The 23,713-nt window shown below is 32.5% G+C and overlaps 1 protein-coding gene across 2 annotated transcripts in view; it reads left to right on the forward strand.

Moving 5' to 3' along the window:
* Positions 1–23,713, forward strand: part of HUWE1 (HECT, UBA and WWE domain containing E3 ubiquitin protein ligase 1) — a 595,188-nt gene that overhangs the window by 428,790 nt on the left and 142,685 nt on the right. For both annotated transcript variants that reach the window (XM_085806998.1, XM_085806999.1), the window contains exon 68: positions 5,597–5,713. In XM_085806998.1, the coding sequence (XP_085663124.1) occupies positions 5,597–5,713 (117 nt within the window). The remainder of the gene's footprint in view (positions 1–5,596; positions 5,714–23,713) is intronic.

Genomic DNA, 23,713 nt, shown 5'->3' on the forward strand with positions numbered 1-23,713 from the left:
TCTAGTTTATTCTAAGCATAATAGAATTAAAATCATGCAGTTTCTACTGGTCATGTTGCAAAAGCATATGAACTGTGAAAATCTGTTGTTGACCCTCTAATGGCCTATTGCTTAGGACCGTTGAATACTGTTAATTTCACTGGCGTTTGAATCCAGCCAAACTACATTGGCAGTTTGGTTGGTTTTCACCATGTATGACAAGAATGCTAGCCAACTCCCCTTAGAAAGTCCTCCTTGAAGGCATTTCTTTTTTTTTTTTTTTTTTTTTTTTTGAGATCGCGGATGTGTGTTTTGCATTCAGATAACTACTGTATACAAGTCCTGAAGCAACATGTTATGTTAATACTGTGCTTCTACATGATAGCTAGATTATTGTACAGAAAAGAAGTTTGGTGGATCAAAATTTCATTAAAAATTTTTTTTATTGTGCTTTATAGTGCGTTTTGCCTGCTGATGCATTTTCTTGCATAATTATACTGTGTTGAAATATTAAAATCAGCATTTATTTTTACGGTCTGCTAATTTTAGCATTTTTATATCTTATTTAATTGTATTAAAACACACACAAACATGTTATATTGCTGTTATAAGATGTTTGACTTATTTATAAGTTTAGATAAATATTCAATGAAAAAAGTCTGAATTTCCTCCCTTACATACTTTTATCATAAAAATATGGAATGTGGAATAAGTTGTAACATGTCTTATTGATTTTTTTTTTTTTTTTTTTTTTTTTTTTTTTTTTTTTTTTTTTTTTTGAGAATCTGTCGTAGTTCCATGTATGTTTGGAATGTGGGGGTTGTAGTTCAGTGTGTACTTTCTGCTTTCCATGCTTTTTTTAAAACATATTTAAAGTTTATAATAGTGCTTTTGTATGAAATGTCATCGTGTATCTGTAGCATGTGTTTGCTGTTGATTAGTTAATTTGATTAACAAAGAGGTACTTTAATACCAAATACAAAAAAGGAACTTTTAAAGAAGCTTTTAAAAACTTTTAAAAAAGGAACTTTTAAAGCTTATGTACCTTTTTAAGACTTGAGGATAATTTTGAAGCACCCCATAGTCTGCTGTTTCTTGGAATTTTGAATTCACACTGAATCGATATATTCAGCACTTTTATGTACTAAATGTAAACATCTGGAATGTGAAATAACAGTATATCTGAATGTATTGTGCTGTCAAGTGTGGTGGCAGAAGCAGCATGGTTTGGCCTGTGACCCAAAGTTCTGTAAGTAGGTTGATGCTGAGATACATCTTGTTATTTATTTTAACTCTTTGCGGAAGATCCCATTTCTGTATCAAAAAATTACTCTTCCATCCACATAATGAAGCCTGTACTTCTATGATTTGAAAAGATTGGTGTTGGAAACTGAATTGACCTTCACAGAGTCATGACTTGAATACCTGTTGAGTACCTCTGAGGAAAAATGATTACAGTGTATGCATTTGGCTAAACCTTCCATCTTCAATAGCTGCTTTTATTGCAGCTCTGACAAGCAAATAAAATTATTTTCCTGTGGACATGGGTCAAAATATGATGGAAAGTTTTTCCCATGTGATACAGGCTGTGACTAATTCAAATGGATGTCTGGCATCTTATGAATTACATGTGACATCAGTCTTTGTCTGATTCTACAACATAGTTTGACTTTATATTTTTGGCAATATACTGTATTTGGCTAATGCAAATTTAGCATCAGAAATAAGCAGTTTGCATATTAAAAGAACAGCTATGAATGTTAGCAGTGCTGAGTAAATTTAATGGTTAGATAGTTATTTATTAAACATTTATCAGAGAAACTTGTTTTTACAGTATCTTTGCAAAGTTTTACTGTTATATTCAGCTTTACATTGTTATAATGTTTGTACATCATGACATTTTACTTTTCATTACAATGTTAGCATTATTAGTGCTATGTTAAGACATCACATAAAAGGAAAGTTCCAATTTATTTATTTGATGTTTGGGGAATTCATCATTATATCTGCATTTTTGTGATTAGTTACGAGCTGTGAGACCAATACTTTAAAATAAGAGTGCACTAACTGTAATAAACATTACTAAGCATAAAAAATGTTTGGGAAAATTTTCTGTCAGTAGATTTCTGTAACAATTTTTTTCGACAGCAGCTTCCTTTATACCACCTGTCAGTGTATTTAGTGTATTCTTCCTTTTGAATATGTTTGAATTCTGGTTTTAAGAAATTTAGTTGGTCAATTTTGCAGTAAGTATACTCCAATTAATTTTAGTTGAATATTATTTGTTGCCTGTTAAATCTGACCAGGTTTTTCCATTGACCTCTGAATCCCACTTATCCATTTTGAAAATCTGAATTCTTTGAGATTTCTACAGTTTTTTATGAAATTTTGTTTCTCTAGTGTATTCTTTAAGGAGGAGGGAAATGGGTTAAACTTCACAGTTCAATCCAATTGCAACAAGCACAGGTTTATATTCTGTTATCTGGAGTTTAGTTAAAGGCATTATTAAAGATATTATTTTAAAGATATGCATTCCTTTTTATTGCTTGTATTTTTTTTTTTTTAATTTTTTATATTTTGTACTGATAATTTTTGTGAATGTTTTGCTGGGCAGTACTTCTTACCTTCCTTTTCATGTGTTTATTTTATGTAAGAAGCAGAACTGTTTTAACTCGTCTTTATTGTAGCTTGTTATATTTTGTGGGATCTTAAACCACAGAATTTTTTGAGAAACTACAAATATAGTTAATTCTCAGTCCCTGAATTTAAATAATTACTGATATCCTATTTCTGCATCATTTACCTAGGATAATTATTACTTTGTAGTCATAAACATATTTTGATGTCATAATACAGTTATTGCTGTAACTTAGTTTCTGAAACATCCAAAATCTCATCATGTGATGCTCATTATGAAACTGCTATCTCTCTGTTAATGACCAGCATTGAAACCAAGAAAATGTACCAGTTTAAAATTTGGCAAAATTCATTCTTGGATTTTAAATGCATTATTTTGAGGTGAAATATTTTTGTTTTGGCCTTCCTGCACTGATATTTTCAAACTTTTTTACAGTAGGGAAAGTCTTTAAATGCATGTTGTGAATTCCACTGATCGCAGCATTCATTGCACTTTTGAAATCGAATATGTCATTGTAGCCTTTGTTTTTGCTACTTTATTCTTAATCAAGAAATGAAATATTTCTTGTGTATTGTTGCTTGCTGTAGCAACATGCAAGAAGCAGCTGTGGTCAGTAAATAGCTGTGTGGACACGTTTTTCCTTTGTCCTAATTATAAAACTATTTAAATATTTTGTTACTCATAAAAATCATTGTCATAAAATGTACTATTGATCACATCATTCATTTTCTCCCTTCTGTTGGTTATGAGAGAATCTGAAATCTTCCTAAATTCTATTTCCGAGTTATTTGCTCTTGTTTAAATATACTTCCAATTTTTGAACTTAGTGTTCTCTTCTAAATTTCATTGCTTGGAGAGCTTATAATATTCCTTTTTTTGTTCAGATTAACATACATTTCCCTTATTAATAAAGCTTTACTATTTCATATTAATGAACGCAAGTCTTGAATAGAGAAAGAGAAAATTAATAAGCATTAAATGTCTAATCATTATCGGTCACTCTGCCAATCTTCTAGCTTTCAGCTTCTCAAAAATTATCTGCTAAATTTCGTGAAGCTCTCTTATTCATTAAAGTAATTATTAAGGAATATTTGTACTTCTTCTTTTTCAGCATTATTTCATAACAGTATCTAATAACTTTTTGTCTTATCTTAGAGATGCTGTTGATCAAACTTTATGTGGAATTAGGTAATAAATTGAATTTGGTTCATTTAATTAAAGCCCATGCTTGCTTTTAAAATAAATGATCCATTCTTTCCTCCTAATTTTGTTCAATAAATTGATGTTGTTTTGTGTATTTCAATATTTAAGTAAGATATCCCATTTAATGATTTTGTGAAATTGAATTTTGCTAGATTTTAAATTTTGTCATATCTTAATCATAGCAAGATATGGCTCATGATATATTTCTCAAAAGACAGATTTCCCATGTACACTGCCCTCCAAATGTTAAGAAACAGCATTTTTTTTGGGGGGTGTCTTATTTGAGAATGAAGCAACATAGGAACAAAAAATTTATAGGACTTGTTCACTGAACATTTCTTAAATGACTGCGACATAGAATGTTTCCAAAGTTCAATACAAACATGAATTACAACAAAACATTGCACTCCTGGCAGAGAAATCCAGTCTTGGAGAAGCAGTATGTCACAGGATTTTGAGGGAAAATGGGTTCTAATAAAGAGTGTGGCCACTCCTAGTTGCAATACATTGGTGGTCGCGACATTCTATGCTGTCAATAAAATTGTTCTTCAGTGAAATGGGAAACAACGACCAGACACAGAGTAATTCTTGTTCAAGCTCATCTAACAACCTTGGAGGAGGACTTAAAGCAGCAACCTGGATTGAGCTGTACATTCCATCTGCTCCATACCGTTGATCCTCAGGATATTCTTCAGCAACCAGAGCTCGGTGCGATCGAACATTGTTGTCCATCAGAAGAAATCCAGGACCAATAGCAGTGGCTTACGTATTGATCAAGGATCTCTTCTATATCTCACACCACTCAAAGTTCCTCCATGGAACACATGCAGGTCAGTGTGACCACTGAGAGAGATCCCAGCCCAAACTATTATTCCACACCCTCTGTAACTGTGTCTTTCCACTATGTGGGATTGGTTGTATCTGGTGCTTTGTTCCCTCCAGATCAGCTGACAACCTGAATCACTCTCCAGTGTGAACCTGGACTAGTTTGTGAAAAGAACTGAGGCCTATTGTTGACTGGCCCAAGAGACATGTTCTCTTGCCCAACATAAACGGGCATCTCTGTGTCCTTGGTGAAGGGAACACAAACAACTTGTTGTCTTGTTTGCAGACCTGTATTGTGCAGGCTTCTGCGCACTGTTCTTGCCGAGATTCTTGTTCCAGTTGCCACTAAATGATCCGCCATGAGCTGAGTTACGTTAATGATACTCCTTCTTTGGGTTGAAATAGCTAAATAACGGTCTCCCACAGATGTTAGTAACTCTAGGTCTGGCAGGAACATGTCTTCTAAACACAGAATCCTCATATTCAATCTGGTTCCATAGTGTGTGGGCGATACTATGAGAGATATTTAGATGTCTAGCAGCACCAGCTTGCGAGATCCCCATTTCCAACTACCGGATCACCCACGACCTCCGTAAATTAGGCAAACGACTTTTGCTGGACATTGGTAGACTCTCCTAGATATTGTCTATGAAACTGTAATAAAAGCTGAAAATCTACACTCGTGAACAAAAATTACAATTTTTGCAATTTTTCCTCAAATTTCTGTATAAGTATTCATTTCTATAAAATAAACATACTAGCTATTGTTTTTGCATATATTTTCTTAAACTTCATTACTGTCATGCATATGAACTGTGAGTTTAAACATTACTGACATTTTTGTAATGGTGAGCTTTGAAAAACATGCTGTTCCTTAATTTTTGGAGGGCAGTGCACTTTCAATTATGCAACAATTGGAAATAAATGTGGGAGACTTTTAATGTCTTCTAGGTTTTAGCCCAGCAAAGAGCGGAGCAGCAGCGATTAGCTTCTCAGAATTCCAATCCAGACATCCCTGTTGACCCTACAAGCTTTATACAGACATTACCACAAGGTTTAAGACAACAGGTAATTATGATAAAAAATTAATGTGCATGAATGGCTTATGTTCTCACTGGACTGAAAATAAAGTGAGAAAAACAGCCACACAATTGTGTGAAATACACATCTTCCTTATAAAATTCCTTTTCTGTGATTAACAGTGTAAATCACTCATAATTAATTATCTGCATGACAGATAATAGCAAAATTTCTAAATGTTAAGTAAAAATGTCATTCTACTGATTTAATTGCTAGTTAGCTTTTAATATTAAAATAAACTTTGGTCCCTAATATCCTTTTTCTGTGGTATTGGCACTCACAAACTAAAATGTTTATTTTCTGAAAATTAAAAACTTAACAGTTGTTATAATTATCTTTGTATTTAATTTGCCCTCTCTTGCCTGGATACTCAATTTGTTTGTTATTTATATCTTGTATATTGGTTATATTTCAGTTTTTTTTTTAATTTTTTTTTTTAATCTGAACAGCCATGTTCAGAATATTGTTATTTTATTCTTCATTTATTAGAGTGATCTGAATATAAGTTTTGTGTATTTTAACTGCTATGTATTTATGAACATGAAGTTTACATTTTATATAATAATGTGCTGATGAATTGGAGTCCACACAGTTAAAATGAAGTTTAAAGAAAATGAAATAGTGTAAGTTGACAGACTAAAAACCACATGTAAATATTGGTAAGTTAGGAGCATTTGCTTATGGCATATCTGCTTTTTCAATTGGAATCTTGGTGAATAGTTGAATCAAATTACTCTTCTTCTTGCATTCTGGAACATTGATGTGACTGAGAGGAAAGCTTACATTACAACATGATGTTATGGTGATTTCTAACTTTGCTTCTTTTGTGTTGGAGTTTGTTCAGGATTTCAGCAACCATTTGGTGACTGACTTTGGATTCTCGAAGGAATACTTTATGAAAGTGCACTTTTCATTGTTGTATTAGCTGGCAGGCGGTTTATGGATATCTTTCTTACATTTGGCAATTTTTATTCATAATTTTCTAGATGGCAAACTAGTTTACATATTTCACAAATAGGGATGGTATGCACTCAATGATACTTAAATACTAAGTATGGATTACACAATAGGTAGTAGGTGGGGTAGGGATGGTTTTTAAACAATTGGTATAATACAAAATATGAATTTGGCAAAATCAACCTTGATCTCGATTACAGTACAGCACATCATTTCATACAGATCAAAGCTTAGGAAGAACATTATACATTCAGACCTTTAGTAAACAGTATATTTCCAGCTTTGAGCAAATCTGAGTGAAAGCTTGTCTAGCACTGAGACCATGCATAATAACCTTAAAGTACTACATACCAAATGTACATTATACAAGTGTATTTCATGTGCACTTATTCCAAAAGTAGTCAGCATTATTATATACCATCAGTGTAAATATTTGGTTTCCATCAACCCCTTTATTTGAATCCTAAATTATTTTGGTGAAACTAAGCAAAAGACTTTGGTAGAAAAACTAAGAATTGCATACAAATTTATCAAGGATATATGATGCTTTCCATTTCATTTATAACTGTAGGGTATAGGAATAATAAGTAAATAACAGTACCTTTTTATAAAGGCATCAGTGTCATTTATTTTGGCCAAGATTTATGTGTAACACATAGAAAATTGTTGAGTGTTCAAATTTTCTAAAAATCATGATGATAATATAATTTAATGTAAATATTTTGATGAACTTAAAGCATGTGTTTAGTTATCTCAGAAAACTTCCCTAATTTACAGTTTGTACAATAGCATTCAGTTTCTTGATCTTTTGATTTTAAGAACTGGTGCCATTACTGCACCTGGTACGAACTGGTTACTTTATAAAAAATTGCAACAAACAATAGACAACCACCCAATTCTTAAAAAAAAATTAATGTTAATTCAGAAGAAAAAGGTTACTAGCAATCCAAAAATCAACAAATAAATTCATTAAAAAAATCCTCTACTGGACCATTACCCCATACATCTATTCTGTTTTCAGATATACAGTACACTCACGATTATCCGCGGAATTGGGTGGCGCGGCCGCTGCGAATAACAAAAAACGCGGATAATCCGAAAAAAGCTAAAAATGGGTATAGCAAAAGATGAAACAGTCATTTGAACTTTGAAACAATAATACGTGAAATAAAAAGCAGGAAATGTTTAACTAACGCTTAATATTTTAGTATATCGCTCAAAACTAACCTAAAATGCATTTTGTTAATGAAAACAGAAAAGTGCTTTATATACTTACGAAAGGCGTCAAGGATACAAAGAAAAATTAATACATGTACTGTTTTAATACTGTAATGTATTATGTAATTACAAAAGCATAACTGTAAAACTACACCTTTTTGAAGAAATCAGTCATTTGTGTTTGCTTCTTGCTTTGGAAGCATTTTCTCTTGATCCGAGATTGCATTTTCTGTAACATAAGTTTCTCGGCCAACTCCGGGTCATCTTGCTCTCCCAAATAGCTTAGCAGTCCGTCAACTTGTTGCAAAGCTGCTTCATGAGCCTTCCACATCTGCACAGTGGGTTCTTCTTTGCCTTCACTTCACTCTCCTTCATTCTCGGTCTCTCCCCTTGCTTTCTTCACAATTTCGTCATCTGTCAAGCGTTCGAAGCCAGGTTCATTGACGTCACACTCCAACCACTCATTAATGTTTTCGGCATCGACGTTCTCACCACCCGGAACTGTTTTCGCCATATCGGCGAGAGTTGCCATAGGCGTGTCTACATCTTCATTCTCTTCCTCACAACTCAAAGGGGTTAGGTTGTTGCTGGCTTCAACATAAGGCATGTGTTTTCTCCATGATTTTATGAGGGTTGACGGTTTCACCAAGTCCCATGCAGATGCAATATCGCAGATGCTGTCCAAGATTATGTAGTGTTTCCAAAACTTTTTCAGATCATAACCTTCTTCAATTTTGGTCATTAGCAACTTGGTTCAGTATGTTCTCTTCATTGTTGCAATGACTCCTTGGTCCATGGGTCGGATTAGTGCAGTAACGTTTGGGGGGGAGAAACTTTGCAAGACTTTAGCACGCTTGTTGCTGGCTGAGAAGGTGCGTTGTCGATCAATAGCACAGCTATTTCAGGCAGGTTTTTCGGTTTAAGATGTTTGCGCACTTGAAGAACAAAGATTTTTTCGAACCATTCTTGAAAAATGTTTCGGTTCATCCATCCTCTTTTTTTTTTTTTTTTTTTTTTTTTTTTTTTTGGTTAAAGTAATAAAGTAATCAATGGGCAAATTTTCTATCCTTGTGCCTTTGAAAGATCTCGGTTTTTTTAAGTTTCCAATGACAACAAGTCTAAATTTATGTCCACTGGTACAGTTACTGCAAGACATGATAGTGATCCTTTCCTTGCTGCTTTTATAACCCACCGCTTTACCTTCATTTTCAAATGCTAAAGTCGGAGTGGGAAGACATTTTCACAAAAGTCCCGATTCGTCGGCATTGTAAATTTGTTCAAAGCTCTTCTTTTAAAACAAATTCTTCAAATACATGGTGGAAATCGTCGGCTGCTTGTTGGTCACCACTATGTTTCTCCCCATGAAGTCCAATTTCTCGAATTCCATGTCGCTGCTTAAAACGAGTCAACCAGCCAGAAGACACATCAAAATTACCTTTCAGGCCTAACAACTCAAAAAGGTTTTTGCCTTCGACGCAATGATAGGACGATTTACAGGAGTACCCTATTTTCGAACTTGAGCTAACCACTCTGTCAATGCTGTGTCTAGCTCATCAAAGGTAGAACCCTTCATAGTTTTTCGTGATTTCGTTGCGGAAGCACTGTCCAACATTGATGCAAAGTTCACCAGTTTGTCTTTTTGTTTTAGAATCTCGCGCACTTTTGTTTCCGCGATTCTGTAATCCAATTCCATCTGCTGCCTTGTAGCGCTGTTTGCTACTTTGGAAATTAATTCTAGTTTTTGCACAATCGTCAACACAACCTTGTTTAGTTTTCCTGACATTTTAAATTGCTAAAGAAAAACAAAAGCACAAGCACTGAACATAATAACTAACTCCGACCGGTTCGCAAACACTATCAAGCTTAAACTAACAATGGCGAGTGGACGTGTCAGTAAGGATAAGAGGAGAGAGGGGGTGGAGCGGGCACTGCAAGGGTGAGTAAGAAATCACTCATCAGAGGGGAAGGTTCCGAGAAGGCCTGGGATATTTTTGCCATAAATAAGCACGAAGTTAGCAAATGTAACTTTTCGCTCAGTTTCGTGAGCATTTTTATTTTCTTTGCTTTACGCTTGTAAAAAAAAAAAAAAATTTTGCGGCAGGCGCAGATTATCCGCCCCGTGGATATACTTCCCATAACCCCAGCTTTATCAGTCTTGAAACTGAAATGGACAAATCACACCCTCAGCACAATAGACATATCAGTTGTGATTATCATTCCCATCCACAATCAAGATATGTATACAGAAAGGCACTTTAATGGTTTGCCATCTAGAAGATTATTATTATGAATTCCCAAGCATAAGAGAGTTAGAATATCCTCTAATCAGTACAAGAAAGAAAATAGCACATTTCTGGTAAAATATTCTTTGGAACATCTAAGCTGAACATATGAATGGGACAAAACAGAAATGTCTTGAACAAGTGCTGCCATAAAACTAAAGAAGCATTAGAATTTCCCACAAAATAATATTGCAATAGAGACCTTTTCAGTCTGTCATACATTTGTATGTCAATCCTCAAGAATACAGCAACCCCATGTTAAGGAACCTTGCAGGAATGAAAGGAGGAAATTTTATTGATCTATTCACTTGATACCAATTGATAAAGCAAATGGACTGTCAACAAAAATGCTTAATTTTCGAGTGTCTAAACCTGCTTTTTTAGCATGTTAGACTGAAATCTAATCATACTAATTATGTGCAAATTTTTCTCTGTACCAGCTTAAAGATTGATCTCCCAATCGCAATTTTGTATTTTTTCCCCCATAATCTTTTAATTAAACTGTCTTGTGTTTTCTCTAAATTTGTTCCTGCCAGATAAATCAGTTGTATCTGCAGACAACAGAATGTTTTCTAATTGAAATATTCTTCAGTTTTTTTATGTAGGATGGGGCATGAATATCTGGCACTTTTTCATTGTACTTCTGGGAATGGGGACACATAAGTACTATTATTAAATGTTGAGATTGCTGAAGCTTCAGAAACATGAAAAACTAACTATGCCTTTTTTCGAGATTCAAAATACAGATCTTTCGTCTGCCGGATGTGCTCCTCATACATGGGGGAATGCAATAAATCTGTAGATTCTCCTACGCTTAATGATGTGACTGGAAATGAAGCCGACAAATTGTCGTCAGCACATTTTAGTCCAGGTTCTAAGTTATACATTTTAGATCAGGAAACATTAAAAATCAACTAAGTCATCTTCAAGATTCCAGCTCCTTCAATTGCCAAAAAGGGTTTCTCTTGCAGTTCGGTAGGCAACTTGAATTATTTTTATTTGCATTTGCGGGTTTATGGTAAATGAAGCTAGAAAAATTTTATCTGTTTTTTATGTCAGCTTGAATGCTTAGTAGATGTAAAAAGGCTAATTATGCTCTTAGCCATATTACATTAAAACTGCAATAAAGTATTTCCATTTGGCATCTACTTGGAAGAAGAATATGGTATTGTATTATCTAAAAAATTAAATCAAAAATATCCACAGGGCAAAGTGAGGGAATTTAAGTATTTTAGTTAAAATCTTGGAAAAGTTGGGGTATTTCATACAGCAATATCCAAAATAGCAATTTTTATGCCAACAACTGAAGCGATCTCTTTCTTGGTGCATTATGTATCGCATGAGCATCATTCAGGCAGCTGGCATAGATCTAATTTATCAGCTTCAATCAAGTTGTCTTTTAGAAAGGCAAAGCAAGTTTCCTGCAACTTCGAGAATCAAAGGACTTCAGTTTTTAATTAATTCTAATTCAATTTTTAAGTAATTATCTTTATTTTTATGTTATTCATATCATTTACTGTTGCTTCCTCCCTCTAAATTTATTTATTATTAGTAAATAATACTTTTCAAATTTCGGAAAATTTTCTCTGGCATAAACCCTGAAATTAATTCTAGCAGTGTGATGACATACCATCACGAAATTTAATACACATATTTTTTGCTTATATATGCTGCTAAGTATAAAATACTTGAATTTATATTAAAATATCATTTAAATATACTTCTATCTTTCGTTTAGCTGCAAAACGTCTGCAAAAAAAAAAGGACATTTTCTAATTAGGATTGGGCAGATTCTAATCTCAATCTTCAGAGGAGAAAACAACTCCTATTATGGTTATTTTAGTAATTCTTTGAAGATTATAGACTAGAATTTTCTTAAAGCACACCTGGAAAAGTCAGGGAATTTCATTCTCCTGTTTGTCAACCCTGTTAGTGTAGATTTTGAATAAAACTGAGAGAAACTATTCTATTTCCTTTGAGATTTATAATCAGTTTTATTATCTAACCATAAACACTTTATGAGGAATAAGAATATCTCATAAGGTGCTTTAACCCTTTAACTGCTTAAGACGTGTTTAAACGTTTTCAGAGTTTCCTTTAAAAATGCTTTAGACGTCTTTACACAGATTTGAAATCGCTCGAAAAATGTTCAAGACGTGTATACTCGAAGCCCAAATTTTGCCAAAAATGCTTAAGACATGTTTAGACGATGCGCTCTGGTGTTCTTTCCCCTACCTTTCTGCAGGCGGTTGTCAGTTGACACAAAGTGCTTAATGGGATGTGAAGTCTCTTTGAAAAGAGCACTTTACGAAAAAGTCCTGAGAGTGAAGTATCATTGAAAGACAGTAGGTATGTATTATCTGTGGGCCGAATAAAAGTTTGCGAAAGAAGATAAATCGTTTTACAACTGTTTGCCTTGTGGTACTTTATACAAATGAAAGTCAAACAGGATCCGACGTTGCTATAGTACATTGAAGAATTTTAGTAGAAACAAGAAAAAATAACAATTGTAACGGAAGACGCCCTTGAATTTGAGTAGAAACAAGAAAAAATAACAATTTTAACGGAAGATGCCCTTTTTAATAAATCATATGTATACAATCAAATATTTTATTTTTGTATTGAAAGTTGATTACAGTTTCTGATTCGTCAGGAAAAAATATAAAATGTAGCAACCAGCTTTCTTGTTTGCCCTTTTATTTCAAATGCTTTATTATAATGGTATATTCTTCTTTTTACATTCTGAAATGTTCAAACTGTGCTTTCAGCATGCCTGAGTTTTGTACTCGTATGTATGGCTCTGTGCTCCGTAAAAGTGGCGAACTGACATATAAAAATTATATGAATGTTGAAAGGAAGATATTCTACTTGAAACTTCAATTAAATGGAATAAATCAATACGCCGAAGAATTTCTAGAAATATTTGTTTTAAAAATTTTATTATTAAGATTTTAAATCCAAAATGTTTTAAAATCTAAAGAAAAAAATATGTATTCCATGAAACTTTTTTGGAAAGAAATCTATCAATATAAAATATCTTAAAATTAATGGAGTGTAAATTAATTAAAACAGTTAGTGTACAGAAGTGTTAGATATACTCCGCACAAAAAATTAAAGTCAGAAGAACAATTACCTAAAGAATTAAATGAATTACATTAAAAGAATTTAAAATAAATTAACATCTCTCCGAATGTCAATGCTAACAGCAATAGCACGAATGAAAGTTATTCTTTTAAGTTCTGAACTTAATTCATCCATCTTTACGCAATGATTGTGTCTTTGCAATTATTTACCTTATAGATACTACAAAAGGCTGCTAACGACGTAGTGGTAAAATCGTTGAATACTGATAGTTTGAAGTGGGTTCAAATCCTGACGAATAGATTGCCTGCATATCAGTTTTCGCGAATTTTTGCTGCCCATGTTTAATGTGAATATGAGCCAATTTCAGTTGGCTTTTCATGATGTCATGCCTTGACTACGAGTCCTTGCTTGGGTTGTGTTTAGTTTGGCATGTTAGATTATGAAGCACATGAAGGCGATCTGCCTAAGGGGAGGTATGCTTTCGTGACAGATTTTCTAAAGGAAACAATCTCGCACTACAAAAAGTTAAAACCATAAAAATGCCCATGCAATCAGCCTGTTCACGGAGGTTTGAATGCAGGTCAAACTACCAGTATGTTAAGAGAGAGCCCTCGTATAGTTTGCCATAAGCTAAATAAAATAATTAAACATTCTTGAAATCGCTTCACATTACTGAAATGGCAATAACTTCGTATTATACTATGCTAGGATTTTTTCTCTAATATGAAATTTTGAGCTTTTCCGTTATCGGGCAGCCCACCAGCTGCTGAGCGGTGTCTAACGAAACAACTGGTGGTTCTGTCCGGGGTTTGAATCCCGGCGAACGGGCTGGTTGCGAGGATGTTTTCTTAGTTTTCCACATGTGTAACATTTATTGAAGCCAATTTCCGTTAGGCAGTCCTCCAACGAAGGCATCCTTCACCTTAGGTAAATAACCCCCGAGTACCTTGCCATAATCAAATAAACCATTATCCATAACATACATCAAATATTTTTCTGTTGAAAAGTGCATGCGCCAAAGTCGGTCCCCGTGAATGAAATACGTTGTTTATTTTTTTCTTTGTTTTTTATAACAATGTTCTTGTTTTCAGAATCTGAATTATAAATAAAATATTTTTAATAATATGCAATTCTATTTTGATTTTTGTTTAATGAAAAATTAATTTAAGCGACAAATTTCTTACGTTTAGAAAAATTTTCGATTGTCGAAACGAGTTGCTGTCAAAACCGCATCTTCTCGTTGCTGCGTATATTTATTTAAAGAAAACTGCTTGGCGCGTGTGTTTTTATAATTGTAAAGATCCAGAGAATTCTCAACAGGGAAATAAAGTTATTAATTTTATTGAAGTTTGAGAATTCTTTGTGTTTTGAGGTAAAAGTCAAACCATCAGATATGTGATAACCTTAAAATAAGGGTATATATAATCAGGATTTTGCGGCCATACATTCCCAGCGAAATATATTACAAAACTTTATCTATGTAGAATTAATGTATATTCCGTTTAGTATTTGAATTTATCAGTGTTATTACACATCAGTTTTCAGTGCAAGTTATATCGAGATTTAGTTGTGCTCTATATAAGAATTTTCTTTTGTTTATATAAATCCGATTCTTCTAATAATATTATATTTATTAAATACTATTTATTAGGTTTCCAAATCTGTCAAACCCAAGCAATGGCCTCCTGGCTAAGATTTCTGATTACTGCTAGTTCGATTCATATTCGAACCCAAACAAACTGGTTGCATGGTTGGGTTTTGTGATTTCCCCTATGTGTAACATGAACATGAGTACGTTTTACTTAGAAAGTCGTCCATGGAGACATCCATTTCCTTTCGGCTGATAGATCTCATTTCCTATGCCATACTCAAATAATCTAAAAATTTTTCAGAAAGGCTAACAGATGCATATGACAAAATAAAATTAAATAAATGCATATAACAAAACTGAAGTAAATGTATATAACGAAAAAAAATGAGTTAAAAACAAATTTTTAATAATTTTTTAATACAGTAGTTTTAAAACTGGTTTGTTTTCAAATTTTATTTCAAGAATGTTTAATTATTTTATTTAGTTTGCCTTAAGCTAAATAAAGTAATTAAACATTTTTGAAACCGCTTCACATTACTGAAATGGCAATAACTTCGAATTATACTATGCTACCACTTTTCCTCTAATATGAAATTTTGAGCTTTTCCTTTAATCGAACAGCCCACCAGCGACTGAGCGGAGTCTAACAGAACAACTGGTGGTTCTGTCCGGGGTTCGAATCCCGGCAAACGGGCTGGCTGCCAGGATGATATTCTTAGTTTTCCATTTTTGTAACATGTATTCAAGCCAATTTCGTTAGGCAGTCCTCCAACGAAGGCATCCTTCACCTTAGGCAAATAACCATCGAGTACTTTGCCATAATCAAACATCCATAACATGCTTCAAGTATTTTTCTGTTGAAAAGTGCATTCGCAAAAGTTGGCCCCCCGTAGAATGAAATATGTTGTTTATTTTTTTTCTTTGTTTTTTATAACGACAATGTTCTTGTTTTCAGAATCTGAATTATCAACAAAGTATTTTAATAATATGCAATTCTATTTTGTTTTTTGTTTAATGAAAAATTAATTTAAGCGACAAATTTGTTACGTTTAGAAAAATTTTCGATTTTCGAAACCAGTTGCTGTCAAAAGCGCATCTTCTCGTTGCTGCATATATTTATTTAAAGAAAACTGCTTGGCATGTGTGCTCATATTTGAAAAGATCCAGAGAATTTTCAACAGGGAAATAAAGTTGTTTATTTTACTGAATTTTGTGGATTCTTTGTGTTTTGAGGTAAAAGTCAAACCATCAGATATGTGATAACCTTAAAATAAGGGTATATATAATCAGGATTTTGCAGCTAGACATTCCCAGTGAAATATATTACAAAAAATTATCTATGTAGATTTAATGTAAATTCCGTTTAGTATTTGAATTTACCAATGTTATTACACATCAGTTTATCAGTGCAAGTTATATCGAGATTTAGTTGTGTGCAATATAAGAATTTTATTTTGTTTATATAAATCCGATTCGTTTAATAATAATATATTTATAAAATACTATTTATTAGGTTTCCAAATCTGTCAAACCCAATCAATGGCCTCCTGGCTAAGATTTTTGACTACCTCTATATTCAAATCCAAACAAACGAACTGGTTGCATGGTTGGGTTTTGTGATTTTCCCTATGTGTAACATGAACATGAGTATGTTTTACTTAGAAAGTCGTCCATGGAGACATCCATTTCCTCTCGGGTGATGTATCTCATTTCCTACGCCATACTGAAATAATCTAAAAATTTTTCAAAAAGACTAACAGATGCATATAACACAATAAAATTAAGTAAATGCATATAACAAAACTGAAGTAAATGTATATAACAAAAAGAAAAATGAGTTAAAAACAAATTTTTAATCATTTTTTATACAGTAGTTTTTGAATTGCTTTTTTTCAAATTTTATTTCATTTCTATGTATATACTAATATACAGTTTATATGTGCGAAAGTGGGCTTGTTCAGCATATCCATATATATTAATTAAATTAATCTGATTTCAAAATGCATGCACTAACACGCTATTCTCGTAACTTGAAAAACACTACACGTAAAGTACTGTCTGAGAAAAATAGTTATAAAGAAAATTAAATTTCGTCTCCTTACTCTGTGCTGTATAAAACAATTTAAATAGGCTTATTAATTTTTTTTCTTCTTTATTAAAATCAAATTAATTTCTTTTTCATCTACATATGAAAAATACCAAAACCTTGCCGTCAGACTGGAAATTTTTAAAAATATGAAACTCGGTTTTTTTCGAACAAAAGTTTCTGGGAAATTTCTCTAGGTCAGCAAGTAGTAACAGGACCATTGAATGCTTTGTTTGAAATACCTGCTGAAGGGGATGATTTCACCCCCAAAAGTTTTCTTTATTAACAAAGCAGATGCGGTCCAAATGGCTTCTGAGAAGCATTCGTACTAGAATAGCTAGAAGCTTGAGTTGGAAGGCTTATTGTTCCCGAAGCAATCAGTCAGACTGCAATAAAATTTGTTATTCATATTTCTGTCCCTCTCTCTCTTTGTGTTCTTGAAATCCTGGAATGGGTGAAAGTTTGTTTTATATGCATAAGGAAACTGCTTGTAAAGCAAAATAATTCCAGGCACCCATTGTATGTTAATCATTATACGTCCCCTCAACTCTTCGGTTGGATATTAAGAAAAGAAATTCTTATACTACTTTTGTATTGATAGTATAGTGAAAGATATGAAAAGTTTTCCTCTGATGAAAGAATACAGCTGGAAGCATGTTTCTGTCTTTCACATATCCACAAAACAACTTGAAATAGTACTGTACTCTTTTGTGTTGCATTACATTTTTATATTACTTGGTGGTAAATTTTTCGATTTTGCTTTGTGTATATTATATTTATGAATACATGCCTTCAATTAATACTAAGAATACTATTGATAAAATTCGTGATATAACTAATAATGAAAATACTGTTTAAGCTAAAAACCAATTTGATTCTTTTTTACATAATAGGGTAACATGAGCCAAACTGTTTTCGTTAGAAATATACAATTATGCTAATTTAACACATCAGATAGAAAATATTTTATCATCATCATCGGCTATGATGAAAGGTTTTTACGCTTAAGATTTTGGATTATGATAAAGCACACAGGACCTATTTGTCTAAGGGAAAGGAAGTCTTCGTGGTAGATTTTTTTGAGGGAAACAAACTGTTAATTCACAATACACTTCTGAAAATCTCCTAAACCTCTCATCGGTCCGAGGTTCGAATCCCGCGAACGGGCTTGCTGCATGGGTGTTTTCGTGGTTTTCCCCATGTGTAACGTGTATACGAGCCAGTTTCTCTTAAAAAGTCCTCCACGAAGGCATCCCTCCCCTTAGGCAGATAGCCCTAGTGTGCTTTGCCATAATTAAATACACACACACACACACCTAAACCTCCCATGTAGCCGCTAGAATTTACCGGTGCTCACTATCCTACCGCTTGGAGACTAGTTTGGCTTTCTGAACTTACGCAATATCTCTCTGAATTTGGATATTTGCATAAAAAACGAGCAAAATAAATTGGCACATTGTAAATAGTATATTTTTACTGAAAACAAACTTTCTTTGAAGAAGGAAAATTAATTGTAAGGGATAAGATGGATGCATTTAATTAAATGGCGGCCAATAATAGTGCTGATCATATGTTTTTGTATAGGAAATCCTTTCGTTCATGTTATCGTATAACGGAAAATATGCACAGATTATATTTTACAGTTTTTAAGAAATCACAGGTTATCTGTTTTAAGAGACCACCTTCGTGGGTAATTTTCTAAATTAAATTGGCTTGAATTCATGTTACACATGGGGAAAATCATAAAGACACCAAGCAGCTAAACTGTTCGGTTGCGAACCACAAACTACCAACATCCAGCAATCTTATTCGCTCAACTATAGTGAATTTAAATTACTGTTTGTATATTATTAGTAGTATTAAAATAACGAAAATATTTATTCTAATAAAAATTTTTGTTTAAATATCCTCCCTAGTAAGGTATTTTCTTTGGTTGGAGATTTGGTATCAATAATTAATGCTATGTTCAAACAAGATATTTATTTAGAGCATTATGCTTCAAAAATGAATGCTGGGATTCCTAGAAAAAAATATCGCCGGAAAATATATCTCTGAAAAAATATTTAATTATTCATATTCTTATGATTAATTATCAAGTAACTAATAACTGTTATAATTATTAAATGCAATGCTTATTTATACTTTACAAAATGTACAGCAACACTCTTTCTGTACAAAAATATCATACTGAATAAATTATATTTTAAGCTAATGAGTAACGACATTGCTTTCTTTAATTAAGATACAATAACACGCCGAACAAATATTAATTTGGAAGTCAAACAACAAAAATCAGCATTATATTTTCAAATTTTCACAATCTAATTTTCATTATATCTTATCTCGTTCATTTGCGCTTTTGCAGCTGAGGATGATGGTTCGTTAAAACCATCGAAACTAGTCCTGTGGAAATTTGAAAATATAACGCTGATTTTTATTGTTTGACTTTCAAATTAATTGCTTTTTTTTAATATGTCTCATCTTTCCTATTTCAGATAAAGTTTACTAGTGTTTCTTGGACAAGAAAGCAATAATTTTTAAATTGAGTCGATAAATTTATGATACACTGAAAACAGTTTCAGGTTATAATTCCCTTTCTGAATATCTTGAATGTATATAAAAAGTAAAATCCAAATTTAATATTAATATTATCACCCTTAAATAACATTCAAATGTTCCGTTTATTACTCTTAAAACTACGTAATAATTAGGGCAAAAAGAAATTATTTAAAATAATTATTATTTGCATGCAGTTGAAGAATATAGGAAAGTGTTGAAAGTTTTAAATATTTTTAATTAATGACAAAAATACAGACAGAAAATCGGAAATAATACGAAATGTTTCAGCAATATCTCAGAAGGAATGAAAGAGATATTTGTCAGAATAGAATTTAGTGATAGCAGTTTAATCAGTCTGCATTGAAATTCAGGTGATAACAGTCACATACAGATTTAGCTTACTTAGGTTAAAAATACATAATAATTAAAAATTTAACTGGGTAAGTTTTAAAACCAATTTAGTTGAAAATGAGATTGTTCTAGGGAAGTAAACTTTTAAGTTTCGCAGCTGTACCTGCGGCATTGAGACGGCCATCACAAAGATTCTAGACTTTTGCAATTCTCTTCACAGCTGACATCTACGGGACAATATCTAGTAATTAATCTCACTTAGCAGAATCATTGAAGTAAAATTCTGGGAGGGATGGGAAATAACAAAAGAACTGCCTGACAATTTTCAGATGTTTAGGGTTATTTTTGCGACATTTTCGGGAAGTTCAGTGTGAAACTAGCGACAGTTTTAAAGGGATTCACAGAAAATCGCTCGGCAGGCTAAGGGTTAATTTGAGAAAACAATATTGGTGCATTCTCAGCCTATAATTTACTTCCATTTTAAGAGTTATGCAGACCCATTACAAATTGTGCTCATAGTCTGTGTTTGTACCACCCTGTCTTTTTCCAAATCATTTTATTTTGGGGTAACATGGATAGATTTGCAGGACTAGTTTTTAAAGTTAAAGGGAACCATTTCTTCAGCTACATTAGTGAAAATGATGAAAAAGAAGTATGTGCTTACATGAGAGCAGCAGAGTGAAATTCAAGAATATTCTGGTTAACACTTAAAAAATGAAGTCTATAGTGCCATTTGTTTATTAAAATAGTGAACAAAAAGAAGCAAATTCTTGTATAAGCTGGCAGTAAAGTTGAATTAGAATTTGAGTCATTAACCAAAAATGATAAGTTTTTTTATGGATGCAGATTGTCCTAGAAAATCTGATTTGATATTTGAATAATTTCGGCTGCGGAGAAATGGAAATTGTGGTGCAATGATCAACAATGGAGGATTTACGAATTATTTTTTGGGCTGATAATTTTGATACTTCTTAATGTAGAATTGCAAGGTTTTGCTTGTTTAACCATTGTGTATTAAATCACACTGGCTACAAAAGCTATATTATACCACAGGAGCTTATTATTTGGAATGTGGTCATTTGAGTTCAGAATGCAAATTTTATTAGCAGAAGAAAAAAAGCAGAAAGATTTAATTTGTATAAAATATATGCAGTTTTTACTTAATTGATAGAAAGAAATTGTAAATTAATTTTTACAATTAATTGGTTAAAAAGATGCATTTTCCTAGCATAAAAGAAAATTTTTACAGTAGTTATTACATTTTTTCCTTGACTTCATAAAATTCAGTACTTTGATTATGTTAAATTAATTACAAATTAGATTAATGCATTAAAATTCTATACGGTAAAATTATTATATTGTTGTAAGGGCCAAGTTGAGCTGTATGTGATATTTACGTATTGAAAAATATCACCAAGTTTATAATAATAGTGTTGCTTTGAAATTTCAGCATTTAAGTTACTTCAGAATCAAGATATGTTACAAACAAACAGTACATAACGTTCTGCATGACACAGGTATGCTGAGAATAAGGTTGGCGCTGCTGCACTAGTGTAGCTTTCAGTATACTTTAGGCGTTCTGGTGTAGACCGTTGTGTCTGCTTCATTGCAAGAACAATTCAATATTTTACCGTTAGTTGACAAAGGTTGGTATTTATTTGAATAATTATTATGAGATCTTTATATTTTATAATAAAAGTATTTACGCCTGTAGAAGTGGTCATTTGAGTAATAAATGCAATGAAACAGATGACACTGCTATAAAGTCTCTTAAAGCAGGATCTAGTAATCAGAAAGATTTATGTAAGATGATGTGGTGAGATATTTCTCTCATTTGGCTTCACATTCAGCAACTGTAATGGTAAAGAATGACCTGTTTTTTTTTTTTTTTTTTTTTTTTTTTTTTTTTTTTTTTTCTCTTTAATTGAAAACAACATTTTCTTTATGGAGAGTATGTAACCGTCAAATTTGAAATCTTATCTTGAATTGATTTGTCCTTCATATGTCAATAAACCGGAAAAACATTTTGAATGATGGTTAAAAATCTTCAAATAAAGAAAATATTTTATTAAATCTTTGACTTATAACAAAAAATATTTACTTGTGTTGTACAAAGCTTCATATCTCATTCCTGAAAATAATAAGCTATACATAATCAGAAAAGAGCTTTTGTTACCTATTGTGATTAAAATGAGAGGACTGCTTCAGAGTTAAAATGGCAAAGGAATTTTTAATTGACACTATCACTGATAGAATTTCTTAAATTAGTGAGGACAAAATTAAACAACTTACAGTGCAGTTGGATGAAACAACTGATATTTCCAAAATCGCTTAATTGTTAGTATGTGTCTGAAACATCAGGAAAACATTGATGAAGAATTGTTATTTTATCATCCAATGGGAGAACATAGAAAAGAGGAAAACATACTTAGGAAAGTTTAAAAATTTTTTAACTTAAGGTTTACTATGAAAAAATTGCATTGTACTTAAGGTTTACTATGAAAAAATTGCCCTGATAATGAAAAAGAAATGATGGACGAAAATGTTGATTTTAAATCGCTTTTTAAAGCTGCTAGTAATGATCATTGTTACTTTTAATTGTTAGTATATGTCTGAAACATTAGAAAAACGTTGATGAAGAATTGTTATTTTATTGTCCAGTGGGAGAACATAGAAAAGGGGAAAACATACTTTGTAAAGTACACAAATCTTTTAACATAGGGTTTGCTATGAAAAAAATTGCATTGCACTATGCCCTGATAGGGCAAAAGAAATGATGAACAAAAATTTTGTTTTTAAATCGCTTATTAAACCTGCTAGTAATGATCATTGTTACTTTATACACTGCCTGATTGAGTTAGTTCTTGCAGAAAAATATTAGTATCGAAACTTGATGATGTGCTTCAAGATTATATCAAAATTATTAACTTTATTTCAGAGTTGCCAACTCTCCCGATTTTCGACCGCTCTCCCGCCAACCCGATTTACAATATATTTCTCCCGAATTTTTCTTATTCTTAATATTTCTCATGATTTTTATGGAACTTGGCTTAATACTTCGTTATATGAACAAAAAAAAAAAAAAGTGATTTTGGATGTCTGAAAGCAACTGAATTTTCTCTAGATTATATCTAAAATGAAACCTTGCGAATCAGATGAGAATTTCTGCTTTCTGATTGACAGCATACGTATCCAGCAACGTTGTTCTCCAGTTGTCCAATGAGCACAAAGCAAGCTCAAGGCCATTGGCCGTTCTTTGGATGTTCTTTCGCTATTTCGTTCATCTTGTCCTGAGTTGTGTGAGTACACGTGCCTTTAGGAAATAGTTTTAGAAATTATCATCTTTTGATATGTCTGCGAGAAAGGTGAAATACTCGTGCACGTTTCAAAAATCGTACACAGTTGACTTTCCTTCCATTATTTCTTCAAGGAAATGTAATAAATTTGCGATGTGTCTCATCTGTCGTTGCGATTTTTCGATTTCGCTTGGTGGAAGGGCAGATGTTCTCAAACATGTACGTACACAAAAACACAAGGACAACATGAGTTGTTTTGAAAAAACAAAAAATTAAATTTTTCTTCGGAAACAAAAGACCAAAAAGTGATTAATGCAGAATGTCTGTTCTCTGCCTTTTTACTGGAGCACAACCTGCCACTGAATGCATCGGATTACGCTGCAGCTTTATTTAGAAAAATGTTTCCCGATAGTGAAATCGCTAAGAAATACTTAAGTGCAAGGACCAAAACAGGTGCAATTGTTAAAGAAATGGGTTTGCAAAATAAATTTTCAGTTATTGATTGCATTAAAACAGCTCCGTTCTGCCTCTCTACGGATGGATGCAATAATACCAATTCAAAAC

The sequence above is a fragment of the Stegodyphus dumicola genome, chromosome X1 (genome assembly GCF_044657685.1).
Source record: "Stegodyphus dumicola isolate Sdum_Otavi_A_Nest chromosome X1, ASM4465768v1".
Classification (NCBI taxonomy): domain Eukaryota; kingdom Metazoa; phylum Arthropoda; class Arachnida; order Araneae; family Eresidae; genus Stegodyphus; species Stegodyphus dumicola.